General features: G+C 43.6%; 1 protein-coding gene across 7 annotated transcripts in view; it reads left to right on the top strand.

Moving 5' to 3' along the window:
* LOC114565915 (receptor-type tyrosine-protein phosphatase F) overlaps nucleotides 1–19,268 on the top strand; it is a 183,187-nt gene that overhangs the window by 140,859 nt on the left and 23,060 nt on the right. For 5 of the 7 annotated variants that reach the window (XM_028594252.1, XM_028594250.1, XM_028594251.1 and 2 more), the window contains 5 exons: nucleotides 1,247–1,471; nucleotides 9,657–9,811; nucleotides 13,535–13,647; nucleotides 15,904–15,936; nucleotides 17,314–17,411. In XM_028594252.1, the coding sequence (XP_028450053.1) occupies nucleotides 1,247–1,471; nucleotides 9,657–9,811; nucleotides 13,535–13,647; nucleotides 15,904–15,936; nucleotides 17,314–17,411 (624 nt within the window). The remainder of the gene's footprint in view (nucleotides 1–1,246; nucleotides 1,472–9,656; nucleotides 9,812–13,534; nucleotides 13,648–15,903; nucleotides 15,937–17,313; nucleotides 17,412–19,268) is intronic. The other 2 variants (XM_028594253.1, XM_028594257.1) reach the window with 1 other exon arrangement.

The raw sequence follows: 19,268 nt of genomic DNA, 5'->3' as shown, positions 1-19,268 counted from the left end.
ATGCTAATGTGCCAGGTCATGGGTCACCAATAGCATCTCCTGTTCCAACTGGGTAGGAAGTCACTAGTTGTAGCTAATTAGCTCTACCCTTCTGGGCTCAGGGAGGGGGGGTGGAAGGGCAGAGAGATTTTAAACAATGACTCACTCGGGCAGGTGGGGAATGTCCTGATTGGATGCCAGGTCTGCAGACAGTACCCATCTGCTGAGTCCAACAGTTTGAGTGCACAGAGAATAATCTTAATCTTATATAGCTATTGATGTAAATGTTAAACAAGTGGCAGTTTTCAAAACAGTAATTACACATTACTTCTCTTCTTTCACATTTTTCTGTATAGTCTTTATAGTGAGGGTTTGGCAACTCCAAACAAAGTTTTACATAAGGTGTTTAAATGAGGATAAAGATTTATGACTGCTTTATTATTCTTTTGAATAAAGGTCTTCCGCACCCACAAGAGAATTGAAGCTAAATGACATGCCTAAATATTAATAGCATAATTTTTAAGTAAACTGAGAGGCTTGTTGGTTTGGATCGCTATTGTTCAAGCTCCCTGAAGAAATAGCAGAAGAGACCAAGAGAGAGATGGGACTCCCTGAGTCATTAAACATTGAGCAGGCCATTGTCTCCTCCCTCCGACATAATGATTTAATAAAGCTACATCTGGAGCCGCACATGAGACATTGCTGACAGAAAACAAAATGCTGCTGAAAACACAATGCCGCAGTGCTGTATGCTCCTCCTCATTTATTAAGCAGGCTGGCAGTCATGCTGAGATTGTGTGCTGGAGCAAGCACTAATTGCTCACTTCGTAACTTGGCTGCATTGTTTGCAAAGTTATATCACTGAGCAAAGGGCATTTAAGCTGTGTGAAATCATTAACTCTTATTTGGAGGCATAGATATAACCAGACCTGAACATGTGTGAATGCAAAAGGTTTGTTGTTTTGAGATTTGAGAGAAGTTAGTGGATGTTGTTTAATGCACTAGAAAGAAATATTCAACTAAATAAATTAGATTTCACACACAACCCACAAAGATTTTCTTGCCCAAAGTCACATTGATTGTTGTGAAGATTGAGCCTTTGACCTCAATGTGTATGATGCTATAAATGAAGTCTCTACTAATGGCAAATGTATTATTACATTTTTTGTTTTCTCCCTGAAAGGAGATCAGAGGTCAGGGTTCTACTCACTTTAACTCTTTGTTGCCAAACGTGAACTAAACCTTTTCTCTCTTATGTTTTCTACAGCTGCTGAAGTCAAGTGAAGGCCCTTCCCTGAGGCGCCGACGTCACCTGGACTCCTCCAAGCCTCACATTGCTGCCAAGTTGGCCTCACTGCCGACCACCTTCACTGTGGGTGATGAGAAGAGGTACAACGGCTTCTACAACAAGCCCCTGACCAGTCCGCAGGAGTATCTCTGCTTTGTCCTGGCCGTGCTTCGATACGAAGGGACAGACAGTGCTGCTAATTATGTAAGAGACACACGCACACAATTAATTAAAATTTCCATTTACTAATTAAGGACTGACAATCATTCTCGACAGCATAACCAATAGTAGTTATTTTTTTTAATTCCTGGCCATTCCTGGATTTTGAAACTGAGTTTACCTGAGCTTTTTCTGTTTTTTTGTACATGTGTCACCTTTTCTTTTTTCGGACAAACAAAATAAGTTCATCACCCATCCTCAGACTCTAACTATGCTGCCCCTCAAGTGTTTCCATAATGGTAGCAGCAAGCAAAATGGATGTTGTTTTTACTGCCACTTACCCTGTAATACGGCTGCCTATAAAAGTCATTGCAGCTTGTCCTGATAACTCTCTTATCAGTCGACAATGACATCAGAGATCCAGCTATGCCGTTTCAGTAGCCAGCAGGGCCCCATGCAGATCTCTTTACAATGCTTATACAAGACTCTTGGCTTTTTAAGTGGAGACCCTATGCACTCGTCAAACAGCAATAACACGGAGGCCCATCTCTCCATGGGATGGTTTGGAGTAAACTTCGCTGCAGGAAAAACTAGAGTCTGCGATTGCTCTGGGTTCCTCCACTACCCGGGACATGCATATTCAGTAGCTGGGCCCACAGAGGGAGAGCACATGCTCCATGTCCGAAACCAAATCCCAGACTTTTCACTTATTTCTTTCTCTTCTCTCTCAGCTCTTTTTCTGTCGCGCACTCTCTGCTTCTCTGTGTCTCTCTCCCTCTCTCCATCTTTCTCGACCGTGAAGAGAGCAGAGGAGATTGATTAGTGTGGCTGGAGTTAAGAGAGAGACAAGGGCCTGGTCACAGGGCCTTGGGAGTCAGTAAAGCAGGCCTGATTCCCTTGAAATGCTGCTTTAAATATGTCACTAACGCCACATCCCCCCACCCCGCCGTAATCCCCCACTTCCTTCGCTCAGAGAAGGGGAGGGAGGTGTGAAGGAGGCTATAGTGGGCAGCCATGATACACTTGACTTCAAAGGAGATGCTTAAATCGCTGCACAACACTCTCACTGCACCTGCCAGACACACCAGGTTGGCTCAGTTGTGTTCAATATGTCTTTTTCTGTGTACTCCCCCCTCCTTAAACTGTGTAGCACCCTCCCCCCTTTAAACTAAATCACTTGGATTAATCATGTTTCACTCACAAGGTGAGTCAATGAGTGTGCTTACCTTCACTTCGGTAACCTGGTTATTGACGCCTTCCTGCAGTAATCTTATTTCTTAAACTTCATGCAAATCAAGACACCTGATATCCTTAACTGGGGTAAAGGTTTACAGAAACTTAGTTATCAGGGCTACATTGCTGAAGATTTTTTTATTGACTATGTATAAACTCCAACGGTTTTATAACAGAGTTTTTCAAGTGCACATGTGCATGACAAAGACTATATACAGAGAAGGTGTCACTCTGAAAGGGATCAAAGAAAAGAGTGTTACTCGTTGCAGAGCTTCCTTGTACCCAAAATAATTCCAAAGTCAAACGCTCAGGCTGAAAAAAGAAGCCTGAATAAGTTGACAGCCACAGCTGAACAGTAGACGGTTTGCAGAAAATCAGACATGTGTGCTCATAGAAACAAGAAACTGGCAGTTTCTTTAAATAAAAAAACTCTCTTCAGGCTGCAGAGTCCTATTGTGTCACAAATTCACTCAAAATGCCATCCTTGGTTCAAAAATACAGTCGAGGATAGGAAAGAAATTCAATAACTGACCTGCCGCATACAGTAAACATGAGATATACAGTAACAAGTGTACTGCAGTGCATGTGAACACCTTGATTTCCTCATTACTCCCAGTGGCCTGGTTTCTTGTGTGCATGAAAACATACTGAATTCTAAGGTGGAGACTACAGGCAGGCTGTCATTGATCGCTGCACAAATCCTCTAACCACACTCTTTGGGAAATTCCGATACCCCAGCAGTATTTGTTTTTGTCACCCCCAACGTGGCACTTGCAAACGTTTATTACCAAACACAAACGGGTGTACAAAAGGTAAAGCGTGCAGCGAGATCGAGCAGTTGGCAGAAGCTGCCTCTAGCAGGATCTTCACCAGACCCAGGAGAATAAGACAACAAGTACCGAAGTAAATGACTTGTGTCTTTACTACACTTCCTCGCCACCACCCAAACTCCCTCAGCGTAGATCAAACAGGACCGCCAGGGCTTAATAAGCCCTCGTATATCAATGGCCACGAGCAGCCAGCAGCGGTTGGAGGGAAGAAGAGAAGGAACGAAGGCAAAGGGGGATGAGAGAGAGAAGGAAGAAGAGAGTGTGCCTTCATGTCTCCCCAGCACCCAAGGCAGATAAACAAGCCGGGGGAAGTGTGAAATGGGATGATAGATGCTGGGTGTGTATAAACAGTATCATTTAATGTGAGAAGAGAGTGAGGGAGGGATGTAGCATGAAATATTGTGTGATGTGAGACAGAGAGGAAGGGTGGGGTTGGAGAGAGGAAAAGAGGAAAGCAACATTTTTGCCTTGTGTCCCGTCCAGCCTGTGAAGCTCGAATGAGAGAAAGTGAACTGTTGGAAGAGGAGAAGATTGTGCTAATGTGTGCTTTTCTTTTGATAAGGAAGAGGTGGGTTTATGGCGTAGAGAGGAACTGAGTGTTCAAATGTGTTTACCACAGTTTTCTGTTTGCAATTTTAGCCAGACATTTATATTCTACTCACTCTCAACAAAAATTGGCTTTGTAGCACTAATTCTGTTGGTGCTCTGAGCTCAAAACACCCTTAACATGGAGGATTGGCTTCTTTTAAAATGTAAAAGACTTTGACAAACAATATCAGGAATTAATTAGGAAAACACGTTTTGTGAGTATAAGCATATTCAAGCCCACATTTCCATCATATAGGCAATGGCATGGGATTCTCTGTTCAACTATGCCACGTCACTTCCGCTCCTAGACGCGTCTCCCTCTAGTGATCCCTCTAGATATTTAGATGCTTGGTATTCAGGCAGCTAGAGAAAGAGGGCATGTGAGGGAAGGATGGAGTGGAGGGGGAAAAAAGTATGAAGGGAGAACTACAGTATGAAGGAGAAGGGTCATCATACAGGGTAGGCTAGACCCCGCAGCCACATTTCTGTTGCTCATAGATAAAGGCATACTCACGCATGCTATCATCTTTCCCTCTCACTTTTTGTACCTCCATTTATTTCACTTGCCTTCCTTCTCCTTCCCTCTCGCTTTCTTTTCCTGTGTCATGCAACAATGAGGAGAGTGTGGGCTCCTCAGCCTCCCAGGAGGTAGAGAAAGCGGAGGATGCATAATGGCCGTCTTTGTATGTTTGTTTGTTTGTCTGGCCCACACCCCTGGGGCTTATTTAAGCCACTTTTGGACAGACATGGAGCTACCAGGGTCAACGGCGAATTGAAACAAATGTGCCGCACGTAGCGGATTCTGCAACTCAGAGGATGGCGGAGCAGCAGCTGACTAGGGAAGCTGTGTAGCCCACGGGCTAGATAGCAGTCTCGATATACTGCTACTACCATAACACCTCTGCCTCAATTTCTCCCTCTCTGTCTCCTCACTCTCTGCCATCTCTCATCACCCACTCTCTCTCTCTCTCTCTCTCTCTCTCTTATGTTCTTTTACTCTGTCTCAGACAAACACTTACAATCATACACACACACTCTCAGAGGGTGTTGCTACCTAGACAAACACACACACTTGTGGAGGCTCAGAGGAGCTTGAGAAAAGGCTAAAAAAAAAACTCACTCTCTCTCTCTCTCTCTCTCTCTCTCTCTCTCTCTCTCTCACACTCGCTCTCTTTCTCTCTTACACACATTTGTTTACAATCTTTGCACACCATCAAACGCTTTCTCTTTCTCTCATTGACGGATGCACACATGTACCCGACACAAGCAAATACATTATTTCACTCATAATGCTCCTAGTTGTATATACAGTATCTACAGTAAAGTAATAATACTCATCTGCAGTGTTGACAAACACTGTAACAGTCATATACTGTCATGTGTCTCTTATCAGTAGGGATGTGGTTTAATACAATTTTGTCAAATCTGAATTCAATATTTTCTCCACTTTTTGAATTTGATTCCCTATGTAGGTTTTGCTCTCAACACTTTAAAGCAACTTAAGTAACACATAACTAAAAAGACCAAGATCTGTAATCACTTTTTGTTGACTGAGAAGTTGTTGACTGAGAAGGTACTTCAGTTTTGAGTGGCAGCTTCATTACCTTCCACAACTTGTCAGCACAACCTGAAAATGAGATCTGAGCAGCATGCGAGAGGCCTTTTTTTTTATCTCTTCCTATCTTCAGCCGAGTACAGACACCAGCTTAAACAGACAAAAAACTTCTATTGGGCTTTAAGGCAAATTCCCTATGTAATCACGGTTAATTAGCTACAGTTGAGACATTTCAATCATCCAAAGTGTTGGTTAGTGGTGGTTAAAAATGAAAGGGCTGCTTATCAACATGGAGCTGACCTTACCTCTCACATACACAAACCCACCCATGTCCATACTGTACACATACACACAAAGATTCAGAGTGGTAAGAGATACACATATGCATATGTCTCTCACTGTTTCTGAATCACTTACTCTCAGGCTCACACATTCCTTCGCTGCACCATCGCTCCATTGTGATAACACTCTGCGAGGCATTAGGAGCTGCGTGACTGAGCTTTTATCAGATATTAGGGCCGTTCAAATGGATGATCCCAGTACTTTGCCGTGACCAACAGACAAAAAGCCCTCTCTTTTTGTTCGTCCCTCTCCTTTGCTCTCACTCTTCCTCCCTTATCCTTCTCTGAAAGCACAGCTGCAGTCATTTGTTACACCACGGGAAAAAAAGTTTTTCCCAGGATTCCCTGCAGGGCCATATCCTCCAGCCTTTTTTGGGCCCTCCCAAAGGAACAGGAAGCCTTTGGGTGTCGTCACATCATCTAATAGGTTCCTCCCAAAGGCACACAGAACGGGAGAGAATGAGTCTCATGTGCCTGGTGTGTGTATCTGTGTGTGTGAACACAAAGACAAATTAAAGCTGCAAGCAACGATGAACAGGCCCTCGTCCCTCCCAGCACTTCGGGGGTAGTGGCGGACGCCGCTCCTTGCGGCCGTGCATTTGCGTGGCACTCAGACACGAAAAAACACATGAAAAGGGAACTCTCTGCAGAGTTCAACATGATACCTCACACAATAGTGTACAAGAAACGGGTTATTAGTTATTCAAGGGGGTGTGGCTTAAGCATATGGGTCACCAATTAAAAAGGAACTCTTTGCTGAGTTCAATGATACATCTCACAAGAGTCTACCTTAAACGGTTCACAATTTATGGAAGTGGGCGTGGTCTATGTACATGGCATTGCTAGAATATAGCTGGCGGCTCAATATCACATGTAGACCACACATTCTAAGTTTCATGTAAATCAGAATAACTTTTGTCAAGATACAACCGTTCCTGTTTCGACAGCCACCTACAAGAAGTTGGTCCTCTATAACTTGCACATTGTGTTGGCTATCAAAATTCTTTTGATACATTTTTGTCACAAGGGTACACAGAGTCTATACGCAAGTTTTTGTTCAGATCGGACTCATGGCCCAGGAGGAGTTAGACAAAGTAGGTTTCCCATTTATCACGATGTGGCTAATTAATTAAAAAAAACAAAAAGAACAGCGCCATCTATTGGCCGATTCACTCAGGCCTGGATGCTCAACCCCATATGAGGAACAACTGTGTCAAATTTCGTGATCATTGGAATAACTGTGGCCAAGATATGCAACTTCCTGTTTACGCACCCACTTACAGGAAGTTGGTCCACCCTAACTTTTGCATATTTTCAACTATCAAAATTCTTTTGATAACTTTTTGTCATGAGGGTCCATAGATAGTACCTGCAAAGTTTGGTGAAGATCAGAATCACCGTCTAGGAGGAGTTCGAAAGAATGTAAAACACATGAATAATAAATAATGGGGCTCCCCTATATTGAGGCTGTCAAAATCGTGCCCAAGGGCTAAAACCAATTAGGGGGCACTATAGAGCAACCATACCACTCCCAAGCCTAAATTTCATTTCTACACATGGCTGCACAATTTTGAGCGTTTTGGTGCATCGTAAAGTCCTAAAACACCGGTTTGTAAAATGAAAACTTTCGCATGGAAACCAAGATGGCCGACTTCCTGTCAGGTGGAAAAATGTCAAAAAAATGCTCCATGGACTTCAAGATGAGACCTATGTTCCCTCAAAATTTGGTATATTAACTTCTAATTTTTTTCCGAATCATGGCGCTCGTTAGGGGGAGCTACGGAGCCCCCTGGCGACGCCTGAGCCCAGTCACTACAGAACTTAGCAATTTTCACCGGGTCTGACGTGTGCAAATTTTTTTGAGTTTTCGTTCATTCTAACCCCCTCAAAAATGCGACGAAGGACTCGGAAAAATAATAATTTTTACAAAAACAATAGGTTCCTCGCATTTTCAGTGCAAGGCACCGTTGGGATCTTGCACTTTCGTGCTCGGCCACTAATAAAAAAACATTGCTGCTGTAAACTACTGCTCTAATATGAAAATGTGAATCGTTTTACATTCCTACGTGAGTTATTTCGTGCCTTTGCCTAATATCAGAGCCACGCTGGTTTGCACATACATGACTAAGACATGCTGTAACGTACACCCATACTGTACGTTTTTCCAGCAGTTGCCCAAGAGTATGAGAGATAACAGAATTGTATGACAGAACGCAGGACTCTTTTAGCTCACCTCAGCTTATCTTTCCAATTAATATCTGCCTGTGTGCCGAAGAGCAGGCTGCTGTGCGGCTAATGATCCGGATTACTGCTGCCTGCCGCCCCGCCACTCTCGCTGCTTGCTAGGAGCCCAATTTCCCCCCCGGACCTGCATCTCCCATCGTCATCCAATAGGAGGCACGCTGAGCTCTAATGACAGATGCCTTGCACTTCCTTCTTCCTCTTTCTCTCTTTCTCATCCGTCACCTTACTCTCCTGCAGTTGGATCCCTCCTCTTTCAGACACTTTTAAAACACCATACTGCGTCGCCTCGTGCACCCACTTCTCAGACGCACACTCACACACACCTCCATCCCTTCCTTCCCTCCTCCCCTCCGTCATTTGAAGACAGAGGAGCATAGAGATGTCTCATTTACAACCAAGGTGGAAACGCACCCTCACCGTTACCTCCTCCTCCTCCTCCTCTTCCGTCACGGTGTGAACACTAATGAAGAAGAGATGAGTCCTCTCCTGTGCCCCCATTTATCTCAGCGGCCAAGGGACATGCACTCGTCCCTGCCTCTCTATCTCTGCCTCTCTCACTCTCCTGTCTCACACTTGCTCTGTCATCATGTCTAACATGATGCAATGCTTTAATAGAAACATAATAATAACTTCATTAGCCGAGATGGTTATTGTTTTTGGGAAAGTGTCTTTTGAGTTAGTTCGATAGCTTTAGGGCTTGTTCTGTTGCATCCTTGAACCATTTATTAGCATGAAATAACTTGGTTCTTAAGGTGCCAGAAACAAGAAATCTCCAGTCAGATATTTTAATTCCCTTTTCTTATTTAGGTAGACATAGCTAACTATTTTTATATATTTTGTTGTATCCAACATTGTTACATTAGCTACAGAAATACTGTATAATAATTGTCTGTTATTTTCATTTTTTGATGATTTCTCTTGTTTTTTTCTTAATGTAAGAATAAGGAATCTGCATGTTAGCTTGTCTGTCATTGTCTCCCAATTGTTTGCCACTTCTCAAATGTATGACAAGAAATGTATGACCCCTATCCTTTTGTAATATTTGCATCATCAAAAAAAAAGAAGCTTTTTTTCCTTAGGTCTGTGTGTTATAGGTTTTGATGTTGCAGTTTTTCACCTAGCCTGTATACTTTGTGAAAGCAAACAAAAAAGTTAAGAAAAATATTCAAATGTAGATTTAGACCAATTTCGTACATATCCAAGGGTTCCTGTGGTTCCTCTACAATTAAAAACTGTTATGTTTAACATTGAATATACCTTGACAGCATGCTAACCACCTGTTCTCTCAAATTCTGTGTCTTTTTCCTGTGATGTGTAGACTATTTTTGGTTTTTAAGGAAAATCTAAAAACCCTTACCCTTACACCTTGCAAACATGTAGCTCTGCAGTGACTTGGCTCTCATGCACCTGCACTTTCCCTCTTTTCTTTCCCCTTACAGATGACATTCTCAGCCAGTCCATACTCAGACCCAATCCAGGTCACAACAAATATGCCTCAGGGAATGGAGCAACCCGAAATGTTGTGGGTTATGGGCCCAGTGCTGGCTGTGGTCCTCATCATCATCATTGTCATCGCCATCCTGCTCTTTAAGAAGTAAGAGGCTGTTCTCAGTCATTCTCCTCTGTTTGTGTGAGGTTGAACTACAGTGACACTTATGTTTCTTTTGGTTGCATCAGGACTGGTAATGAGACATGCTCCCCCCTGCCACTTGCAACAGGCTGTTCTCACACCAAACTGTAACATTCGATTTCTTTACCATAATATACAGTGTGATGGTAAAGAAACCAAAGGCGGATTGATTTGTCTTTCAGAAAATCCTCAATTTTGGCCCAGTTGGTCGTTTTTAACAGCACTATGTGATGTGTCAGTTGAACTGGTAGCTGACATTGACTCCCTAATGATAGGCACAGCTTGGCTGTCAAAAACCCTTAGTTAGGAGTGAGAAATGTGTTTTGTCCAACACCATTGGCCATTTTAAAACAAGAAACTGAAGGCTGCAACAGAGGGCTTAACTAAAAGCTCAGTCAATATCTCTTAAAAGTACTTCAGCTGCCACTGTGCAGCACACTGTAGATACACGCAGGCCAACGAGGTGCTGGGGAGGTACAGATAAATGGATAATGATACAACTATGGCTGAAACGTTTAGTCAATACATACTGTACTGTACTGTACTTGCTGTACAGCACAACATGCTTTTCTATTTTTTATATTGTTGTAAATTGAATGGCTTTGGGTTTTGGACTGTTGATCGCCATTGGCTCTTGGAAACAGTGATGGGCATTTTACATTATTTCATTATTTTATATACGCAATCATTAATCAGTTAATCAAACAAATAATTGACAGATTAGTTTGATAATAAAAATAGTAGGGCTGCAACCTATGATTATTTTTGTTTTTTAATAATCTGTCCATTATTTTCCCAAATAATCTTTTGCTTTATAAAACATTAGAAAACAGTTGATGCCCTTCAAAATATTCTAGATTACAAGGGGATTTCATCAAGTGTCTCATCAAAAACACAAGAAATATCAATTTTACTATAATGAAAAGCAGCAAACTCTCACATTTAAGAACCTCAAACTATTGGTTAATCAACTTATTGTTGCAGCCCTTAGCCTGTCTTTAGGCTTGTTAGAATTAAACAAGTATTTGTATGTCAACATAGCAGACAATAATAACAATAATGTGGTGTGGACACTATCAAAATACCATCTATCTTCTCCTGATGGCCCCATTACAAATTCTCCATTTCACATCATACCTATTCTCCAACATGCCATCCACAGCCTTGCAGAATGCTGTGTGGCTGCCATCTCTGCCAGACTTACAAAGGGACTGGTTAATAATAGGCCTTGAGACAGCTCACTGCTGAGTAGCACATCCTCTGTCTGGAAGCTCTTTCTCCATGTAGACACAGATCGACAGGAGGGACTGTGTGGAGGTGGCTGTGTGCCCTTTTCACTGTGGACTGGCAGTAAATGTGCAAAGGAATAATCACACTCTAGCTCGGGTTGTTATTGCTACCTGCGAATTCGCCAAGACCAATACGAGCAGTGAACAATGATGAGGTTATTCTCAAAAGTCTCCAGCGAGTGTTAAGATAACTTTTTACGCTGTTCTTTCCAGATGTGGTTTAGGTTTTTGGAAGAACTAGATGTAGCTCTCTGAAAATAGTACAGAGATAGAGCAAACTTTGAGTAAAGAAGCTATAGAGTAGGTCCATATGGATAACAATTACATATTAATCCCCCCACCCCCTCTTTTTGCCCTCTGTGAAAGCAGCAAACAGGAAAGGTGGGTATTGTCACTGTTACATTAGTCTTGACTTCATCTCCCACCACCCAAGTCCCTTTCATTTGTGTTGTGAAATTGGTGGTATTCATCAGCTCTTTAGGGTTGCAGGGTCAGCTTACTCTCAGCTCTGGGATTACACAAAAACTTCCACTCAGGAAAAATCTTTAATCTGATTTGTTCTGTTTTACAAGACATGACAAACAGCTGACTCTGCAGCCCTTGATAACTGGGGTCAAAGGAACCCCCAGGTCATGTCTGTGTACCCGTGCATGTTCCACATCTAGTGCCAGTGTTCCTCCTCAGATCGTCCTGTCTGCCATGGTTTGTCTCCGTGCTGTGTTTCATTATCCAGCCAGTGTCAGCGCACCCCTTCAGGATTGGCCCCATCTGAATATGCCAAGGCATCACCTGCTGCTGAATGGGCCATTGTGAAGTAAATGCCAGACAGGGAAACTGCTGAAAAGGAAATGTTCCCATCTTTTAAGCTGACATTTTCCACTGAGACCCATTCCTCTACTTTTAGCCTTTTTTTACCCCACTCCCTGCTTCCAGGAGTGCAACAAAGGGCCCTGTTCTACCCTCATTAAGTGCACCCTGTACTGCATACACACTCATACAGTGTGTGTGTACTTACATTCTCACACGTCTTAAACCTCACTTTTAGCCTGAGATGAATAACCCCATTGAGATTGCTGCCATGTTTACTTTAGCCCAGCACTAAAGTGTGATGTAGATTGGCATCTGATTAAGTCAGAGGGAGAGATGAGGGGTGTGGAGAAAAGATCGCAGATGCCCAACTCTTCTACCCCCTCCTTCAGTCCAGCCCAGCACCAGCAGTGATCTCTGGGAAAACCGGATACGGTCTGGCTCAGCTCTCGGCTGGAAAGGAAAAGATCCTTGTCATAGATTAGCCGTCACGCTGCTAGCATTAGCTTAAGCCCCTGCAGCATAAGATAACAGGTGGCAGTGAGGCCCAAGCCCCAGTGGCTGAGTTGGACTGGGTTAAGGCTGTGCGTGAACCACCAGCTTTATGTATTCTCACCACGCCTGGCTTCAACAGAAGGCCATGCTCCTGCCTAAAACCTACGCTCGCCTCTTGCAAATTGAGTGCAATGAGATGTGAAATTTCCACAGGGCGCCCTGATGCTTCCTTCCGCCCATTTCCATTTGCAGTCAGAAGGCTTGTGATTCTGCAGCTGTATCTGTGAATGTGTGTAGTTGTGAAAGTGAGAGAGGTGGGAAAAGCATACATCTGTGTGCCTGTTTGTGTGTATGTCAACAGATGCCGGCTGTCTGAACATTAGAATACAGGCAGGCTGCGTTTTCTGTTCCTTTCTCCACCTGATGGACAAAGCTACGGTCGACTGAGCTGAGCCAGTCCGAGCTGTGCTGTTCTATTCTGTGCTATGCTAGACTCAGCTAGGCCAGGCCTGGCAGCGCAGGTGCTGCAGAACTGGTCTAATTACCCAGTGTTGTGCCACCCAGCTGATGAGCTAATTACAGCATCCGCCTGTTTTCCTCTCAATCTGGAAAGCCAGTAAACACAATGTGTTGTTAGCACACACACAGCAGTAGCAAAAATCACATTCAAATCTTTGCTACACTCAAACACACACACTCATGTACACATACCCACACAGCAGCTGTCACCTATCCAGCAGCAAACAAACCCAACCTAGCCCACTCCAGTAAAATGACGGCGTTTCTTCAAACACATTAAACTTCAGTTGGGAAAGTAATGGGGGTAATACCCTGGTACCTACTGTCTCTTGAAGTGCTGGCCCTCAGAACTAGTTTCGAGAACCATTAACTATGCCATTAACCTCATCAAGTGTGCAACACAGTGAAAATGTGTGCGTTTCCTAAACATAAAGAGGAAATATTGACGTCAATCTTAATCATCCTGTCATTGTCACTTGCAATTAGCTTGAGGAATTTATGGCTAAGTTAGAGCTATTGTATTAAGCATGTTATTACGATGTGGTTAACGCCTTATTGTGTGTTTTTGCCACCTCAGGAAGCGGGCGTCACCCCTACCCAAAGATGAGCACTCCGGTGGGGTGAAAGACTCCCTGCTGGCCAACTCCTCTGACCCTGTGGAGATGAGAAGACTCAACTACCAGACCCCAGGTAATAAACAACAGTCTAACAATCATCCATGTAGCTACAAATGCTCTGCTTACCCTCAACAACTGCCTTAAAATGAACTTTTTGAAAATACCGTGCAATGAAAAATACAGCACCATATCCATCGCAATTACGACAAAAATTCAGCCCCCACTTGCTCTCATTGACCTGCTTAGTGGTAAACTGAGGAAGGTTGGTTGTATTGGGCAAGTTTGTAATGTATTGTGTGAATGTCTTAATACTAAGTAATTTAGTCAGATGTGCAGGTTCAGTCAATGTGTGTAAATAGTGTATTCTGCCTTTGTGACTGAGCAGGGTTCAAAGTTAACTTTAAGAAAAACAATTTGCTTGCCTGAGGGTTGTCGGCTGCCCTCTTAGCTGCCATGCAATCCAGATGCTGCTTGCTTTTATCATGGCACTTCAGCATTCGTTTTGTGAATGAAGACAACCCACTTGCCTGAACACAATTTGGATTGTTATATCTACTTGCCCGACGTGGCGTTTTACTTGCTCCGGGCCATTGAGCAACCCTTAGTTTTGAACCCTGCTAAGGATTTAAAAGGGCTTCATTCCAAAATGAAAATCCTCCCCGAAATTTATCAGATGACCCTATCTTCTTTCATACATTTAATTGGGGTTCTTAATATCTTGTGTGTCAAATGGTAGATATTACATTTTGGAATGATTTTTCTGTTTTTTTTAGTCTTTCCAAAAGCAATCTACTTCTGCAATGAACACCTGCCTGTTCTTTTGATGGATCTCTTGTTTATTACTGCTTTGTAGCAGGTGTTGCTGTACAAAATTCATGTGTTCTGCTTATTGTGTTATTTATCCTGAGGCTGTAAATCGGACCAAAAAGAAAAATTGGTCAATAAGAGAAAATAAATAAATCATGCTCACCATCATACCCAGCTCTGGACGGTATCAATGGAGTATGGGCAAGTGAATTTAGATTCCATCCACGCGCAGTGGTGAAGTGAGGTGGTGGGGGGGCGGGTGGGGGGGAGAGGGGGGTTGGGGGGTTGTGTCAGGGTGCCCACTTCAGCATCAGCCTTCTTCCTTTTTCCTCCTGATCTCCTCCTTCCTCCCCCGGTCCGCGCTCCTCCTCCGTCCATGAGCTCCTTTCATTCCTCCTCTCTGGTAATGAGTCCTGCTGCCTCTGATGTCAAGGTGAGCCAGGCGGAGTGAACAATGGAGATGAGAGAAAATGTCAACCCCTGTGCACACACGTTTGTGCACATTTCTGTGTGTGTGTGTGTGTGTCCCTTCTCACGGGTTATTAAAGATCCCATTCGCCATACACACACACACACAGCCCCTTTGAACCCCTGCAGAGGAATTAAGCAGTGCTGCCGCTCTAAAAGAACCCTGTTCTCCCATCCTCCCACTCTACCTCTTTTGTCTTCCATTTCCCCCTGTAGGGTTATCTCTCTCTCACTCTCTTTCCCCCTCTCTCTCTCTGTACGACATTTCTCTCCTTCTTTCTCTCCCTTTCCACCTTGCTGTTTTACATCAAGAAAGGTTATTATCAAAAATCACCAAGGCTCGTGAATACGTGCAAGATTTCAAGGTTGAGCTGAGCGAATATTGAACAGTCCATTCCTCTGTCCTTTTAGCTTTTTCTCTCTTTGATTCACCCACAGAAGGTGAACATTCCTGCTCTGATTCTGATTGTTGTCAAGTGATCTAGCCGATTGCAGCCCATGTCTCCAGCATGTTGGTTTGTTAAACAGACCTCGGCTGCATCTTTTGGCACTTCAGCAGCAGGCGTGTGGTTCGATGAGTAACTGAACTGGTTTATCCTTTACAGACCTGGTTCAGATAGTATTTGCAAATACCTAACTGACATCACTTGTGTCTGACACTTCAGACGAAGCATGTAGTGCCATTTATGGAGTAGTGCAATATACAGTAGGTAGTCACAGAGGAGTATTTTAATGTGCAATGAGGGAATATTACCAGTGATCACCGATTTCCATCAAAATAATGGCCAAAACAATTAAAATACACCCAAGTTCTAATAACGTGAAAATTTCCTTTTAAGGGGAGTGTTTTAAAGTAAGGCTTTGTATGCAGTTGTGTTTAACCACCTAAACTATATTACTTGAATTGTCCTGAGAGGGCAAAGACCACCGGCTGTGCAATCCAACTAGCTTGAAAGGTTATTTGCAGATACTGTTTGGCCCTGGTCTGATCCTGAGCCATCCCCATTGATTGAGTGTTCTTCTTCCTCCCTCCTTCACTTTCCTCTCTCCACAGGTCCCAGCTCTCATCACTGCCCCAACACTCCAAGTTAGTCTGCTATCTCACCTACTGTGTATTTCCCACACATGCAGTCTCTCCTCTCTCACTTGCTCCTGATCCCATTCTCCCGTTGCAATCCTGACAGACATCACAAGCCCACAAGCTTGTAGCCTCTGGCGCTCCAAGGATGCCGCAAAGTCCTCTCTTTGGCTATGAACCTCCCACAACATTTTTTTGGTGCGGAAGCAGAGGACTAAATGGTTTCATGGATAGTTGAGCAGTGCGGACAGTTACTCTTGCCGTACATTAGCCTTGTTATCTATGGCTTCACTCTCCATTTACCCAACAACATGGCTGTAAAAGACCTGGGTGAACATGCACAAACACATACGCACTGATGTTAATGTGCTCATAGGTCCCTCAGCACGGTAGTATTAAATTAGTGTAATAGGTCAGGTCTCATCTGTGCAGTGGCCATAGTTACCAGCCATTAGCATTACAGCAATAATGAGCTTGCAGCAGTCGCTCATCTGAAAGCATGACCCATGACCTTACAGATGTGCTCAGCCAAAGGCACTAATGTATATTTTTATTTTATTATTTTTAAAGTGTCTTTCTGATCTTTGTGTGACTTAAAGGCTATATGTAAGGTTAATGATGCTCCATGTCAAACTTTAGAGCCTCTTCATGTGTCGCATACAGTCAACTTTTAACACATAAGGCAAGTTCCCAGCAATCCTTTTAAGCACAGAGCCTTGCCAAGTTCAGAGGCACAGGGGGAATTTGTGTCGGTAGATTAGCAATAAATCATCCAATAACTCTACGATGAGAAATCTAGAGAGTGGCAGGGGGGTTGTTTGAAATTAATCCAGCCCAAACGCTCCAGGCTGGGCCGAAAGATAGTCTATTGTAGGGAAAAAGAATTTCAAAGAAATGAGTTTTGGCTGGTGACCAGTCAGTTTTTTTTTCCTCTCTGGGAAGTGACAGTGTGACTGATTTGTAGAGACTTGTGGGTTCTTGCTCTGATCCCACCTCTGCCACCAATTGAGCGTTGTGGAGTCAGAGCGATGTCTGCCTCCTGCTTCCCTCCAGGAGCATGCTCACCCAGTCACTCATGTGCATCGCCGTGCCAGCCCCACCTCTGTCCTCCTCACTTAGCATGACGATATCACCAAATGTCACCAGCCTGTTTCAACTTGTGCGCTCTCTCCTCTCCCTTCTCCCCCTCTCTTCATGCATTGTTGAACAAAGTGCACTCTCCTCACCGTTACACAGCCACCTCATGGTCCCACTGGCAGCCTCACTCACCCTGTGGTCCAACCAGTGTTTGTGTAAGTCGATTTGCATGTCTGATTTAGGAACAGCTAGATCTCACTCTTTTCTTTGTCTTCTCTCCCCTTCCTCTTCCTCCTCTTTCTCTCCCAGGAATGAGGGAGCACCCACCCATTCCTGTCATTGACCTGGCTGACCACATAGAGCGACTGAAGGCCAACGACGGCCTCCGCTTTTCCCAGGAGTATGAGGTAAGAGCCATGCACTAATGCTGTATCAGTTTCCCTCTTCTTTCAGGCATATGAATATGTTTCTTTGTTATCGTGTCTGGGAGGAAGTTTTGTGTTTATGCCTCTCTGATCTCATATGCATGTATTCTAATGGATTATGGAAGACTTCATTCACAGTCATTTTTACAACTCTATTACCAATCCCACCATGAAACCAACACTTAACATTGAATGTTGTGAGATGCTTTTTCACAAAACTAGCAGGTGGCGAGTTGCTTAAGCAATCTGTGTGCGTCTTGATGTTTCCCCGAAGAATGTTATTTTTCAGGCGGTCTCCCCAATGCAACTCTGTGAGGGATTATCTCTTGTCAGTGTTCTTCCTCCAAAAAAGGGATTGAATTTACATTTAAAGTGGCACATAGTTGGTTTGGGGACGAAGCGAGGCCAGATGAAGAGGAGAGAAATCTTTGAAAACCGAAAAACGAGCTGTCTTTTGTTTATTTGTTCTTAATGTTTGATTTGTTTTGTCTAATCAGCTCTGTTCCTCACATTGATGGATCCAACAAAGCTTTTGGAATGACTGTATTCCAAAAGTAATGACTGTTTTTTTTTTTTTTTTTTTTTTTTTTTTTACCTTCACCTAAAAGGTTATGTGATTGCCTATGTATTTGTCTGTGACCAGCAGATGTTGATGTTTACAGCATGACATTTGCTGTGCAATTTCACACTCTCAAGAAAAACAGCTAATTTATTTTGGTGACCTCATGACCTTTCCCGGAGCATCACCACTAGCCAAAACCTTTATAACTGTCCTGTTATCTGCCCTGTCCAGTGTTTACTGTTAAAATAGCATCTGTTTGATCAACTTAAATTACCACGCTACCATCTATCCAGTGGCATTGCCCACATGAAAAAAATATTTAGAACCATATATGGTGATATCTGTCGAAAGAGTTTTCTGTTGCACGACTAAAACAACCTTGGAATGTACACGTTCCACCAAAACAAGTTCCTTCCCGAGGCTATTTTACAGCGGCACCGTGGCTCCATCCGGCGCTTAGCACCGCCCAAGACGATTGTGCTTGGTTTCAAGAAATGCCAATAAACCAGACCACGTTTTTCTCCCATCCCGGGATGCTGTGTGGACTAGCCAGACCCTCCTCCACAGCGCTCTGGAAGAAGGTCTGGCAGTGCAAGACTAGTGATATATAATATGATATAAATATATAAAACATATTTATGTGATTCACTATTCAAATTAACAGCTAACTGGGGAGATAATTAGGCATTGGTAAAAATCTGCACTCAATTAAGTGCTTTCTTGTGTTGCTCAGTGCCTCTCCAGCACATTACCCTCCCAGCCTGTTGAGTTGGTATAAACGAATCAAGCCAGGGAAGTGGCTTGTATGACTGCAGGCAACCAGCCCGGGCCCCATTCCCTCTCCGCACCAGTCATTCCAAGCCAGGGAAGACCCCCTCCTTGGCCCAGCAGATGGCCGACCATCTCTGTGCCAGCAAAGGCTCTGCGGCAGAGCTCACGGTGCTTCGTCACAGTCACGTTCGCCGGCTGCTCCCGTTGCGCCTTACCCCAAGGCACAGAGTTTATAGAGGCTTCACCACTTCCTATCCCTGATTTTTTAGGCAGCCTGACACTTCCTTTACAAATAACTCCAGTCCACATCACACTGAGCAATGAGCACACTGGGTAATGAGCAGAATTTGACAATCAGGCATCCTGCAGCTCCCCCAAACAGTCTTTTTTATCGCAGGAAGCAATATCACGCTGCAGACGTCATAGCATCATTATGTTCATTTGAAAGCATTTCCAGTATGTCAGTGAGATTGGGCGTTGCTTATTACCTTTTTCTACCATCTCTA

The sequence above is a fragment of the Perca flavescens genome, chromosome 12 (assembly GCF_004354835.1).
Source record: "Perca flavescens isolate YP-PL-M2 chromosome 12, PFLA_1.0, whole genome shotgun sequence".
Classification (NCBI taxonomy): domain Eukaryota; kingdom Metazoa; phylum Chordata; class Actinopteri; order Perciformes; family Percidae; genus Perca; species Perca flavescens.
Note: the sequence above shows the minus strand (reverse complement) of the source record. Positions and strands in the feature narration are given on the sequence as shown.